This window comes from Monocercomonoides exilis (genome assembly GCF_001643675.1).
Source record: "Monocercomonoides exilis strain PA203 chromosome Unknown scaffold1-2713096, whole genome shotgun sequence".
Lineage (NCBI taxonomy): Eukaryota > Preaxostyla > Oxymonadida > Polymastigidae > Monocercomonoides > Monocercomonoides exilis.
This window is the reverse complement of record NW_027150546.1, coordinates 1,325,571-1,340,063: the sequence shown is the minus strand read 5'-3', so window position 1 is coordinate 1,340,063 and position 14,493 is coordinate 1,325,571. Positions and strand designations below refer to the sequence as shown.

The following is a 14,493-nucleotide window of genomic DNA, read 5'->3' as shown; positions in this document are numbered from 1 at the left end:
TGCAATAACTTAAGCAATCACCTTGAATTAGCGTAAGATCAATCTCTTCAATCCTTCCACTCACGCAAAAACGATGAAACATTATTTTGGATCAAATTTAGTGTAATAATATAAAAAGAATAATATTGTTTTTTTCTGAAAACAATCTTCTTGAAAAAAAAACATATATTTAACCTATTCAAATAAATGTGAAATTTATATAATTTTGTTTTTTTTTTAATATTATCATTTCAAAGAAAAAAAATAAAAATTCAAATGAAAAATTAATCTCATCGTAAGAAAGGTGAAAAAAACTCTATCTACTCTTAGAAAATGCAATGAAAAAAATGTGCATTGTCATTTATGTTCATTACAACTTTCTTTCAAATTTGTCGAAAAAAGGTGAAAATTAACTGTCACTTATTTTTCTAAATAAGTCTGATGTTAATAGTCGCACATTATGTCCGCATCGGAATTGTCATATAAAGCATCTAAATCCGCTTGAATATCTTTGGTTTGTTCATCGAAATCCTTATTTGCTTCGTCCAATATATCTTCGTTTTCTTTTTCTCACAAAATTATCAAAATTATTTTTTTATCAATAATAGATAATCACACTGTCCACATTTTGTTCCACTTTTGTAACAGGAATTGTAACTTTATTTCCCATATCTCTCTGAAAAAAGTATTGGTATATTTGATCCAGTTTTGTGAAACTGATAATTTTTTTATTATGCAAACCATTTCTCTCATTTTTAGCAACGAAGTCCACTCGAAGGTGTTATCATTCAAACTTAATGCATCTGAAAGATTTTATAATTTTTAGGAAAAAATTTGCTGGAAATGATAAAAACTGTTTCAAATTACACATGTCAGTCAAATGCTTCTTCACGGGTATAACCTATATTTCTTTTTTGGATATCAATATTTAATCCTATATGTGAGTCTATTGTTTTTCAAATTTGAATTTAACCAAAATCGATTGCTTATCTTTGTGAAGCTCTTTTCAAGTTCCTGATACCTCTGAATGCACTTCCCGAGCTAATATTTAGCTTCTGTTGACCAACTTGATTTTGTATCGTTCATCTCAATAATATCGGTCTGCCCAATATAAGGCTTTTTGAATTGTTGATTTTTTGTTTTTGCATCATTATTTTGACTCCTGTTTGAAAAACGAAAAATTATTTTGTTCCGTCATTGTTCCTGTATGTTCGATGAGCTTTTCATTTTGAACTTAGAAGATATGGAGATAGAAAATGTTCTTAAATGAACATCAAGTCAATGAGCCCAGAATTTACACCCATCTTCAAACAAGTGAAACTGATTGAAAGTGAACTATCTTTAACTGTCGTGTATATTTTTTTGTTACAAATGAAGAGTCATTCAAATGATAAGTTTGAAAATTTTCGTAAAAAATGAATTGTTCATTCATTTCTCATCTTCCTTTTATGCTTCATGCAGTTTCATTGATTGATTTGAAAAACAGATATAAGCATATTTAATAAACAACAATAATATTTTTAAGCCTTTCTTCTTCTTTCTTTTGAAGATGATGATGTGAAGAAGAAGGATGACAGTTTGAATTGTTTTATGAAAGCCATGATTCAAAAAGGTAAGCGCTTGTCGCACCCGATTGTTTCCATTCTGATTTTTGTGTCTGGACAGAAGAATCAGATAAAGAATGAAAGTGAAAAGATTGTGATGATCAGTTTGTTCAACAAACATGAATGCTGTTGTTACAGGAGATGCGCTTTGAAGCGGACTTATGAACAATATTGCTGACTGTTCATTTTGTGAATTGTTTTGGAGACACGGAAAAATAATAATGATTTTCTTTATTTATTGGAGACGTGTCAATTGTGAAAACGAGATGTTCAAATAAATGTCATTTCATTCTCGCGTGCCATATTGAACAGGAACAATCGATTTTAGTTGAAGATGAGTCTCTTATCCGTTCAAAAAAATATAATATATTAACCTTTGAATCCTTTGTGTTCGAATTCGCACTTTCATCGCTCTTTTATTGTCATAGATCAGTAAAAGTCGCTATGTGTAAATCTCTTTCAGTTTCATTGTGCAATTACACAAATAATTATGATGAAAAAAATATTGGCTGGTATTCTTCTATCATGAAGTCAGGCTGAGTTTCCTTTCTGCATTTTTCATTCCATGACATTTCAGCTGAAAGAAATCAACTTTATCTGTCCAAAGTGTTTGATGAGCCCAAAGAAAAAAGCGGATATCCGTTATTGTTGCTGTTTCATCGATTATTAAACTATTGATGTTTCGCAGCTGAAGCAGGCCTAAATGGCTTTTCCTCAATCAATCATTGATTTGATTTTAATCATTATTTTTTTTTCCGAAATAATCCGTAAGCCGTCTTGAAACAAATGCAAATATTAAATATATCTGAATTTGTTTCAAAATATCAAATACCACATATTCTTGCTTTTATTCTCATTCACTTTCGCAAATGAGCATTTCTCTTTCCTTATTGATGAAATAATTTTTTTGATTTTAAAATGGAAAAAGAGCATTTCCTAAATGAGATTGCAGAAATCATCAAATATCGTCGGGAACATCACAATCTGACGCAACTTGCAAATCAATTAGCTTGACAATTTTTGATTTACATATTAGTCACTGACAAAAGCCAAGATAATGTGGTTGTGAGTGAGCTGCATTTTAAAAGAGAAGCATCAAGAGAATTGGATAAGCTATCGAAAAAGTGTTGATTAGAGTGAAAAAGAGGAACAAAAAAGAGGAGGAAATGAAAGATGCAAGGACTATTGATGATGGATGAATTCAATTAACAGTTTGTTTGTTAATAATGCGTCACAAGATGAGAAGTGTATCACATTGATTGTATGTTTGACGAGGTTGTGCAGATCAGCAGGAGATTTTCACATATTTTTTGAAATTAATTCTTTTGATATTTTTGAAGAAAACGTGAAAAAACAAACAAAATTGGTTGTTGCAGATTGTTTTCTTTTAGGAAGAGCTCTTGATGCAGTTTTGAAAGAACTTCAACAATCAATAATGGAAAACGTAATGACATTTGACAGTCTGAGATTTTTATCAAAAATGAAATTTCAGAAAGATTGAATGAAAAAGAAAACATAAAAGAAAAGAAAAATGTAATAAGGCAACTAAAAATTATGTGTAAGCATCAATAGTCAACCAATAACCTTCCTTTTTCAGTCTCGATCTTCCTCTAATGATTTATTGCTTGCAGTTAATGAAATGTTCTTTCTCTATTCTGTGTTTCTTCCTTCAGCCATCTCGCTCATTCATCTAATTGCGCTCAAATGGTTTCTGTTTCTATCTTTCATCATGAAGTTACAGATTTAAGCAGCATCTTCAAATTTTGAAAAATCAGAGAACAAAAGAAGGAAAAAAAATTAAAAAAACAATTCTTGACTGGAATATGAGAGGATCAATAACAATTATCTTTATGAAGGATAGAGTAATCAATATTGAACGTTATTAATGCTATTATTATATGTTGCATGACAATTGCAAATTCAATACCTCGTCAGAATATTTCATTTTTAATTTTTTCAATTAAGAATTCTTCTTTTTCAAATCCAGTATTTTTCTTCTTGAACCGCTAAGTATCAGAAAATCAGTTTTTTGAAGAGCACTCATTTGACAAAAAAAATTCTCTTTCGTTATACCATCTTTCACATAAAAATAGATATTTATCATTTGATTTTGTAAGTAATTTTCTGTATGTAAATAAAAATACAATCGACAATTTTAAAAAAATATAAAAATACTTATTTTCTAGTTTTTCAAAAAGACAATTAAATTCTAAATAAAAAATGCAAGTCATTCGGCTTTTTGCTGAGCAGCAATAATTCTTTCACGTAAAGTTTCCATCTCATTCTTATTTTCAGCTTCATTCGACTTCTGAAGTTCCTGCTGTTCTTTTTCTGCTTTTTTTGAATCTGATATCACATTCACTTGAGTTGTATTTTCTTGTTCAGAGTCTTCTTCCCACATCACCTGAAGCTGTCTTTTAACAACACTTCGCATTCTGTCACTTCCAATTTTCTGGCCAAACAAACAGAGCCAATCCAAATCAGGGTTTGTTTTGAGAAGCATGTAAAGTGAACTGTTCGCCTTTGATATGTTTGCTGAAGATATTGTGGATGAGAGGAATGAAGACGAAGAAGTTGATGCTGCTGATGAAGAATCTACTGCGTATAATTGCTCGATTTTGTTAAGCTCTTCCATTTCTTCTGCTGTTGGCTTTCTTCGCAGCATTTTGCTGTCGTCGCTTTCATCCAAGAATAATGGAAGTTTCCTTTCTGCTTTCAATTCTATTTCTTCTTTTAAATCAGTCAGGTTATCGCTTTCATTTTCTTTGTTTGCACTTTCATTCACATTATCTGTGCCACTCACTTTCAAAGGCTCTGTTGTCAACTTCAAATCAATTTTTTCATTTTCTTTACTTTTTTCCTGAAGTAGCTCTGAAAATGTTTTTTTCACTGCCTTTGCGACGTCTGAAACAGAAGGGGTTACGTTTGGTTCGCAGACAGAGCAGCAACTTGAAGCTGTTGGAATTGGTGTGTGATTGATTGGCTGTGAAGTGGCTGATGAATCACTTCTTTTCTCGTGTTGTTGGGGCAATACTGAAGAAGAAGAAGATGATGATGATGATGATGATGAACTTTTCTTTGAAAATGGAATAAGATCTACTTGCGAGAACACAAGAAATGATTCGGGTTTTGCTGTTTTCGCTTCTTTCTCAATTGAATTACTGCTTTGTTCCTCTTTGAATTCTTCCACAATTTTTTTCCATTCCTTCACTGTGGAATCTTCACCTTCACTGATCGCCTTCCACACAGCTTCTCCTTCGGCACCATACAGCACCTTCATCTCCTCAACCACACATGGCAACACAAATGGAGGCTGGATTGGACTGCTCTTCAGCGCAATCAGCACTTTCTCTCCTTTGTCATTCGGAGAAGCCTCCAGCAAGCAATATAAAAGAGTTTTTATTACTCGAATATCATTCAGTATTTCTTCATTGCTCAATAAACTGTCAGTATTTTGAGATAACAATGAATTGGAAGGCAGAACCACTGATGAATATTCATTACTTTTTTGCGCTTCATTCTCTTTCGCAAATGAAATAGAAGAGTTACTGTCTTTACTCTTTCTTTGCGATGCGCAAATACACAGCTTCCTCATCAGCACATCTGAGTCACTGAGTGTCTCTTCCAAAAGGATATGTCCATAATTCTCTGGTTTAATCCTCCTCAGCAACTTGGTGAAGCATCGATAGATGAGCTGGGACTCGGCTTCAGGATTTGTTTCGCTGTTGATCATCGGAGGAAGCGGAAGATATGAAGAAAGCTGAGTTGCTATTTCTGTGAATAAAGTTGATTGTTCCAAAGAAGAAGAAGATGATGATGATGACAAATTCAATTCAGATTGCTCATTATTCATTTGAGATGTTTCGTTTGCTTTTTCCTCCTTTTTCACCAAAGAATCAATCTTTACAGGCAGCTGCAGCAGCCTTTGAGTCTGATGCTGATCATCGCCTGCTCCAAAGGTCACAGCCTCCATCGCAGCCAGGAGTGTCCTCAGTGAATGTGTGAGATGGGCACAGTCAATGATGTGGATGGCAGTGTTATTAAGCAGCTTCAGAAAGGGCGCTGCTTCGTGCTTCAGCCCCGCAATCGACTTCGACAGCAACGCAATGAGTGAAGTGTCTATGCAGTGCTGTGTAGCCTCCAGCGACAAAGACGCCCCGCGTGTTTGAGTGGCAAAGGTGATCAGGATGGAGTTGCTCGCATAGCGCAGAAGACGCAAAAACGGGTCGTTCGTGTGGAATCCCGTGGATGACGCTGAGGTTTGGCTGATGGCGGTTGTTTGTGCTGCAACCGATGCAGACGACGAAAGGCGGTTGACTTCTGAAAGAGCAGAAATCAAAGAGCGGAAATGGAAAGCAAATACGACAGCTAACGTGGAGCGCACGCCGTCCATTGCTTCGCCTTCGGGTGTTTGTGAGATCACGCCGTATTTTTTGTGGAATTTGAAGGCACGATGCACATCGCAGTTCAGCTTCAGAGAAAACGAGACTGAGGAAGCAGGAAAAGAGGCAGATGAGGAGATAAAGCTGGTGATTGAAGGAGAAGAAGCGAAGAAGTCTGGCGGGAAAAAGATAAGCAGAGCGTTTGCCAGCCACGTTGAGGGTTGCCAATTACCATCAAATGAGTCGTCAGGCAATGAAGAAAGCGAAGGATCCATCATCGAAGGAAGCAAAAGAGAAGAAAGTGTGCTTGAACAGAGCGACGATGGAGTCAATGAGGTTTGACTGAGCGAAGGCAAAGAAGAAAAAGAAGACGACGAAGAAGGTAAAGAAGAGGATGAAGAAATTGTTATGTTTGAAGAAGCAGATGCCGAAGGCATGTTGTGTAAATGCTGAGAACCAAAGCTTGCTTTCAGCGATTGAAAAGATCTTGAATCAGAAGAAGCAGAAGCAGAAGCTGATAGCAAGTTTGGATCAGATGCAATGTTAATGACAGAAGAAGCAGAGGACGATGTGGCTGAAGGCAGAAATGATTCGAGTGCTGTTGTGGAAACAGGGCTGGTCAGAGTGCGAGGCGGATTTTGATCCAAACTTGATGGATGTCCATTTGACTGCGATCCAAATGAAAATAACGGTTGAGACTGCTGCTGAGAGAAAACTTGGTCTGAAAAGGAAACAGAAGAAGACAATTTTTGAGACGAAACAGAAAAAGAAGAGGAATGAGCCATCGGCTGAAGCGACCCCTGGCGCGAGAGCGATGCTTGATGCTCTTTTTCCTCTTCCTCTTCGTTCATCAGTCTGGTTGCTTCGGCGTGGACCAGCTGCGCCCGCTGTTTGATCTGCGGGTCTCTGTCGTTTGTGAGCGGAGCAACACACGGCAGGCACTCGCGCAAGTGCTGCAGATACTCTGCTTTCAGTCCTGGATTTGTTGAGATCGAAAGCGAAGGCGAGGGGCATCGGCTGTCTGGCTGTGATGACTCGTTTGCCTGCTGGTTTGAGTGCTCTTTCTGCAGAGAAGCGTTGAGAAGTGCCATCTGTGCATTCATCCAGCCCAGCACCTCTCTTCTTCCATTTGCGCCTTCTTTCTTCAGAACAGCCGGCAAAAAGCGCATCAGCCTCACAAAACTGCACTGGACTGCCCATTCGTCGAGCGCCTGCAGCGCGGCCTCTCTCACACGCGTGTTGCTGTCATTCAGCAGCTGCAGAAGAGGAGGCACAACCACTTTGGCGTGTGAGGCGATTCCTGTCCCGACATTGAGCGCCAGCTGAGAAGACATCTTGGCACACTCCTGGACAAAGATGCGGTTGCTGTCTGTCAGCCAGCGGCTCAGCTCAGATATGAACTCACTGAGCCCCACAATGCTGCACTGCTTTTGCGTTGACTCAATGCATTTCATTGCTTCATCCAGCGCCTTTTTCCGCTCGAACCATTTTGGCGAGCTCAGCGCAGGAATCAGACGGTTCAGTTCCTGTGATATCTCAACTCTGCCTGCTAAAGATGAAGAACTGATTGGCAAAGACGGAGAAACAGAGGGTGAAGGTGAAGAGGAGTGAGATCTTGCATTAAAAGAAGAAGATGCAGAAGCCGAAGCTGAAGCTGAAGATGATGAGATATCTTCGTTCATTCCTTTGTTTCCTGAAAGTGTCGCATTGAGCGAGAGCGACTGGCCTTGTGACGCTCCTCTTCCTCTGATGCCTGAAGTGGGGATTCTGCTGGCGTGGATTGTGGGAATGCTTCTTTGGCCTGCCTTTTCGTTGGTCATCGTTCCCAACAGCGTCGATGCAAGTGCGCTGTTCTGAGGGGCAGGAGACAAAGAACGAGTGCGATGGATCCCTTTTGAGGAGGATGCATTTGAGGCAGACGGAGGAAGAGGAGGCGGAGAAATGCTCGAAGATGGCTGTGACGATGATGAGGGCACTTGAGATGAAGATGCAGCAGAGTCGCTGCGCCCGACGGCATTCTCGTCGTCCAAGCATTTTCTGACCAGTGCAGCTCGAACGGGTGTCAGATGTGTTATTTTCGACTCCACCAGCTCTCTTCCAAAATAGGCGCCCAACACGCCCAAGCACTTGGCAGCGCTCTCTCTCGCTTTCCCGTCGCCGTCTTCGTTCACCATCTTCACCATCGCCTCGACCATTTCTCTTTGTCCGTTTTCGCTCAGGTTCCTCACACGGCCAGTCGACTCGTCTTTCAATTTCGGAATCAGTTCGGAAAGCAGATGGGTTATTTCTAATCTCTGCTCTTTCACCTTCGAAACAGACAAGATTGACGACGTCTCAGTCGCCAATTCATCGGCAGAAATGCAATATTGGCACAGCGAAATGCACAGCTCTTTGACTGCTGTTATCAAATTCGTTTTTTTCTCCTTCAATTTGTCCAGCAAAATGGGAAGAATGGTCTTGCCCCAGTTCCCATTGACATATCCTTTTCTGAGTGAAGATGCAAGTTTTGTGTATGTGTTGATCACTGAGCACACCACAGCCACGTTTGCATCGTTCAGCCCATTTCGCAGCGTCTGAAACAATTCTCTGTAATCTCCCTGAGCCAAATGCGGAACAGAGCAGATTTCAGCCACCTGATCGAAAGCAGCCTTTCGCAAGTTCCATTTCGGATTGCGAGCTTCTTTGTGAATGTTGAACTGTTTGGTGACAAGTCGAGGCAATACCTCAACCGGCGGCATAACGTCATACAGATCAACTCCTGCTGGTGCCAATGGCGCGGACGAAGATCCCTTTTGCGAAGGTGTTGAGGATGATGATGCCTCCTCATCAGAAGAAGCCAAGGCAGATGCTTGAGCAACCTGTGACCTGAGTTGACGCTTTGGCGTTGGACGCGCTTTGTCTGTCTTTTCATAGGCTTCCTCTAGTTCCTTCATTTGTTGTGGTTTTACCGATTTCAGCATTGCTTTTGCTCCATCCCCAAGCCATTTTAAAAGCTCCACTCCCAAAAGATTTGCTTCTTTTCTAACGTCTCCGTTTCTGTTATCCAAAATCCCATTTGTGCATAAAACTTTCACAATTTCAGCTGGAGGAATTACTGTTGGGCCAAAAGTACTTTTATTTAAAAAAAAAAATTTACTAATTTTTATTAAAAATAAATTTTTGGGATCACACTTCAGTGCTTCTGTCAGGAAATTTAATGAAGGAATGCTCATTTTAACTGCCTTGTCAACAGATTTTGAACAAAGTACAGGCAACACCAACTCCGCATGTTCGTGAAATATGGATTCAAGAAGGATGTCTGCAGTCTTTCGTTTTATTGGAGGCCTGCCATTTCCAAAACCTGTTTTGACAACATTAGTGATGATTTCTTGAAAGCGAAGCTTTGTTGGATCTGGGCAGCATGTAATTAGTGAGTAAATACAATCTAATGCCGATTGTTGAGCAGCTGCGAATGTTTCTCCTGAAATTGATGGCATCAATTCAACTGTTTAAAAAGGATATCACGAAATGAAATCAATAAATTTTTCAATAAAAAATAAATAATCGAAAATAAGTCAAACTAATTGCTTCTAAATCGGAAAAAGAAGTTATATCTTTAACTTTCTCGTTTATCTCTTCATAAGAATCTTTTCGAACTTTCCAATTTTTTGAGGAAATACGCTCAACTAATGTCAAGGTATCTCTCGCCTTTTGGACATCTGGATCAATTTCTGTTTCCGCTTGTTCTGGAATTCCTTCCATTCATTCAAAGATTAATAAAGAAAAATTGGGAAACTAAGATCTGTGAATTTTTGATTTTTTTAAATGAAAACGAAAACACATATATAATAGTGATTACTACTTTAGCAAACACAAAGAGAGTTGTGATGTGTCATGATAATGGAATTGAAATGAATTTAGCAGAGTTTTTTCAAACCAATGAATCCCTCTGCTCCATCTTCTCCACTGTAAGAAATTGAAATTTTAGCTGAAGGGGGAAGCGCAATAAAATCGATCATTGTTAATCCAGTAACATTTCCAGCTGGGTGAGATCCAACTGACAGCATTCTTCCGGAAGAGTGATGAACAACATATCTATTAATAAGATTTTTCAAAAATTGAATGAAGTTATAAATAAGAAAAAGAACAATGCTTGCAAACGATGCAGTATTTACCGCAGAAAGAATTGCTTCTCCATTCACCAAAACCTGAACGGATGGTTTCTTTTTCGCATAAAATCCGAATGTGAGCTGTTAATTTAGTAAAAAAAAAAATAAATAAATAAATAAAAAGTGAGAAATATAATTCTCAATTATCAAATTATGTGAGAAACCTCATAAAGACCAGGTTGAACAATCCCAAGAACACTTTTATCTTTTTCCCATAAGTAAACGTCTGGTGCGCTGAGGTACAACAAAAGCAATATTTTTATATTTAATTGCCATTAATTAAAAACAATAAAGCACATGAGCACAAAAATAAAAATTTACATAGAAAATAAGAAAAGCAATTATATACCTGTTGGCAACTTGGACATTCCATGGGATCAATCCTGAGGACTTGACCTTTCCGCTTCTCCAAACCCACCTTCCAACACATTGCTCTCCGCAGAGTGTCTCGTTGATTGCGTTCTGCTGGACAATGCTCTGACGCAGGTCTGCAACAGTGGCTCGTGATTCTATTTCCTTTGTGAGTGAATCAAGCGCTGTGCGAAACTCTACTGGGGCTATTTGAAAATAAGTTTATAAATGAAGAATTGAAGCAAATTTTGAAATATTAATAAGTTTTCAATGATTGAAGAAGGAATATGCGAAAAACAAGTATCAAACAACAAAATATTCAAAATATTTAAATGTATAGAAGCATAAAAATGAACAGAAGTTTTGACATTCTATCGAAATTATTCATTTTTATTTTTTCTCAAACTTTCGTTTCCATTCAAAAAAAAAAAAAAAAAAAAAAAAAAAAAAAAAAAAAAAAAAAAAAAACTTTTTAAAATACATACAAACGACGTCCTCTTTGATAGCTTTTAAATCATTCATCGATGGGCGCTTTTCAATTGCCTGAGCAACATCTTCAACAGCTGCTGTAGACGCCTTCGTTTCAAGTGTTTTGTGAATGGCCTTCAGGTGGGCACGATGTGTTGATGTCTGCTCTGTTAGTTTTCTTTGAAAGAATGAATAGTTGCATTAATTATATATATATTAATAAAAAATTTTTCTAATGTATTATTTCTTCATTATAAATGCACACTTCACATCTTCTGCGCTCGCTTTTAGAGTTAATGCTTCAGTCACGTCGGCAATATCGGCTTTGTTTTCCATGGTCTGCTGGAATTCGTCTGTTTTCCATTAAAATAAGTCAAATAAAAGATGTTACATCCATTACAGTGTTATCAAAAAGCAGCATAATAATGAAAATGGACAATTTATTTTTATCGAGCAATAACAGCATCCAAAAAAATGTCGCATTAAATATTCTATTCAAAATTTATTGCATACCTTTATCGACTTTAGTATTCATCATTCTTTCAATTTCGTTCCTGTCCACTTTGTCCTTCACTTCTTCTGCAAGTTCCTTTCTCGTTGCCATCACTCCTACTCTTTCTCTCAATTCTTTTTGAGTTTCTTCTAATCCTCTTTGAAGTTCTCCAACTGCAGAATCCATCTGCTCTCCTAAAGTTAATGCAGCTGCTTTTTGGGATTGTACCAACGAGTCTCGCATGGCAGATAATTCGTTTCGTTCCACTTTAGTTGATATGAGAGCCTAATAAAAGAATAATGCAGACAATATATTACGGAAAATTGAATGAACTCATTAATAAATATCAAAATGAAATTAAATATGAAATTATTTCTGATCATCAACTTTTCAATAAACAAAAAATGATTCGTCAAAAGATTTTATCGTCTAATTCTTCAATCCAATTTCATGGAATATTCTTTATAAATTTTTCACACTTTTAACTCTCGAACGTCTTGAGCTGCTTTAGCTGTTGCAACTTGGCCATCTGATTCAATTTTTTGAGATATTTTTCTGATATCGTCTCCAACCAATTTTAATTCGTTTTCCATTCGACCCTGTACATCGTCTACCGCTGAATCAAGCATTGCCTTTATCTTTCTATTTTTCACCAAATTTTTATTCAAAAAAAAAAACGGTTAGATAATAATTCATCTCATATAAGGAAAAAATCGAGAGCAAACGTTGTGTCTGGGCGTGATTGAGTAATCTGTTGAAGTGTACCAACATCTGCTTTTTGTTTCATCATGTTTTCAATCTCTTCAAATGTTGGCCGTTTTGAAAGTGCTTCTTCTACACTAACAACATTCGCCTTATGCTTCAGAGCATTACTAACACTTGTTCTTGAAGCCTTTTGTGCCATTAGATCATCGTAAATTTTTCTGTCACACTTTGTATCAAGGGCTTCGTTAACTTCTGTAATATTCGCTTTCGACTCCATTTCTCTTGCAACATCGACTGAATTTGCTTTTGCTGCCACTTCTGCTGTTAATAAGTCAATTCTAGATGAAAGCATTTTAATGTCATTTTTCTCTGTTTTTCTTTCCATTTGAGTGCGTAACTCACTTGTAATTTCCTTATTGTTTTCAAATAAAAATTTGATAATGCTTGGAAAAGACAAGTATTCATCACACCTGAACTGCATTTTTATCAGCTTTAAGTGACATGTGGTGAGCGACATCTTCTGTTGAAGCCTTTTCATTCAGAGCATTCCCAATTGCATCAAACTTCAAGCTCACGTCAGCAGCATCTGCCTTGGTCTTCATTCCTTCAGCGTATTCAAATTGCGAAATTTTCTCCTGTTCCAGACGGCGAATGGCTTCTGCTTGATGTTGAAGGATATCATTCATAAGTTTAAATGTACTTCTCACAATTTCCTGAATATTTCGCCAATTGTGAATATCTTGAACTTGTTCGTTTAACGCTGTTAAAACGCTTTCTATGGACATTAATAATGCTTCTTTGTTTTCTAATGACTTTTACAAAAAAACAGAATTTAATTTCAAATATGATCGTTCCATTATGTTTATTTTTTTAAAATTTTTCTCCAAAAAAAATTTTTATTTCGTTTTTATAGTTTATGATGTGCTACAACGAAAGATGAATCCAAAGAAACAAGTAAATAACTATTTATCTCTTCTATTTGGCAGAAATTTTTTTGCATTCTGAATTTTGTTCCACTGAATAATTTCTTTTGTTTTTCTAAATGAAACGATTTTCTGTATTTTTGCATGAAATAACAAGACTTATTATGATATAATTTCAGAAAAAGTTTGGAACAAATTCTTGTTTTTTTCACAAAACCTGAAATTTCATCCCATTTCTTGTTTTCAAAATTATTGAAGAGTTAACAAAAAATAGCAATTCCATAGAGAACAAGACTTATTTTCTTTTCGAAAGCAAGTTTTTAATTATTTATTTATTTAATTTTTTTTTTTGAAAAATTGTAAATTCGATTGTAATAATTCTCAAATTGATTTATTTTTGGAGAAATATTAATGAAACACATACAACTCACAGTTTCAAAAGTCAAATACAAAAAAAAAAAAAAAACCCAAAATTTTTCATTGATCGACAAGTACCACAATTTATTTTATTTTTTCAATTTTTGATCTTTTTTATGATGTTAAAAAAAATCTTCCAAATATGGGTGATTATTTTTGAAATCATAACTTTTTTGGGGTGTTCATTTTTTTAAGGTTGTTTGTCACTGGGAAAAGATTTTGTCCACAATTTTTATATTTATCACAATTGTTTAATGAACAAATTTTCATGCTCAAATAAAGATGTTGATGTTTTTAAGGCCTTTTCACTCTTCTGTATTCTTTTGTTAATATTCAAGATAAATTTTTGAACAGAAAATTTTGAATGAAAAAATATGATTTCAAAAATAATCACCCATATAGAAAATTTTTTTTCTTTCAAATTTTATTAATTATTCTTTTTTTTTTTTTTTTTTTTTTTTTTTTTTTTTTTTTTTTTTTTTTTTTTGTAATTTGGATAAAAAAGAAATCAGTGACATTTTTTCAAACAAAATATTTCTCGATTACGCAATAAATCATCCAAACTGTCAAGAAATTTAGTATATAAGTTTATATATTAATTTATTTATTTTGTTTAATTTTTTGGAATCATTTAAGAAGATTTCATACGATTATTTGTCATAAGTTTTTTGATAAGTTTCATTTGTATAATTTTCAAAAAAACCACAAAATAATATTTTTATCATATTTCTGTTCCCACTCACGAAACTTTTCTTAAATTAAAGATAAAACTTTGGGACTGTTATCATTTTCTTATTTGTGAAGTTTCGAGAGTTGGAACAGAAATTTGATGAAAGTTTGAAATTTTTTGAAAATTTTATTAAAGGAAGTTTTCAAAAATAATTTGCTATATTGATATAACTATTAATTGTAGTTGAGATAATGCCACTGTTTACAGTTATTGAAAGTTACCACCATTATAAACATGAACTGAAAATCTTCATCTAAATTTGAACAAAAATTTTCATTTTTATAAAAAAATAG

General features: G+C 35.6%; 2 protein-coding genes across 2 annotated transcripts; both read right to left on the bottom strand.

Annotated features, from left to right (window-relative positions):
• Positions 1-197: 197 nt before the first annotated feature.
• Positions 198-666, bottom strand: MONOS_18523 (uncharacterized protein). The gene is made up of 2 exons (XM_067871550.1): positions 598-666; positions 198-548 (listed from the first exon to the last, which is right to left on the bottom strand). The coding sequence occupies exons 1-2, from the start codon at positions 647-649 to the stop codon at positions 424-426; spliced, it is 177 nt and encodes a 58-aa protein (XP_067736358.1). The 5' UTR covers positions 650-666; the 3' UTR covers positions 198-423.
• Positions 667-3,673: 3,007 nt separating this feature from the next.
• On the bottom strand, positions 3,674-12,915 carry MONOS_2716 (putative Cytoskeleton-associated protein 5; the record flags this gene model as incomplete). Its single annotated transcript, XM_067872657.1, has 13 exons — positions 3,674-9,076; positions 9,137-9,449; positions 9,526-9,699; positions 9,882-10,039; positions 10,106-10,194; positions 10,278-10,347; positions 10,463-10,670; positions 10,950-11,110; positions 11,198-11,285; positions 11,446-11,710; positions 11,905-12,067; positions 12,151-12,542; positions 12,601-12,915. The coding sequence occupies 13 exons, from the start codon at positions 12,913-12,915 to the stop codon at positions 3,811-3,813; spliced, it is 7,662 nt and encodes a 2,553-aa protein (XP_067736357.1). The 3' UTR covers positions 3,674-3,810.
• Positions 12,916-14,493: the final 1,578 nt, after the last annotated feature.

Coding starts and splice junctions, on each gene's coding strand:
- MONOS_18523 (XM_067871550.1), bottom strand. CDS start 649: ATGGGAAATAAAGTTACAATTCCTGTTACAAAAGTGGAACAAAATGTG. Junction 549..597: donor AGTGGAACAAAATGTGGACA/GTGTGATTATCT, acceptor TAATTTTGTGAG/AAAAAGAAAACGAAGATATA.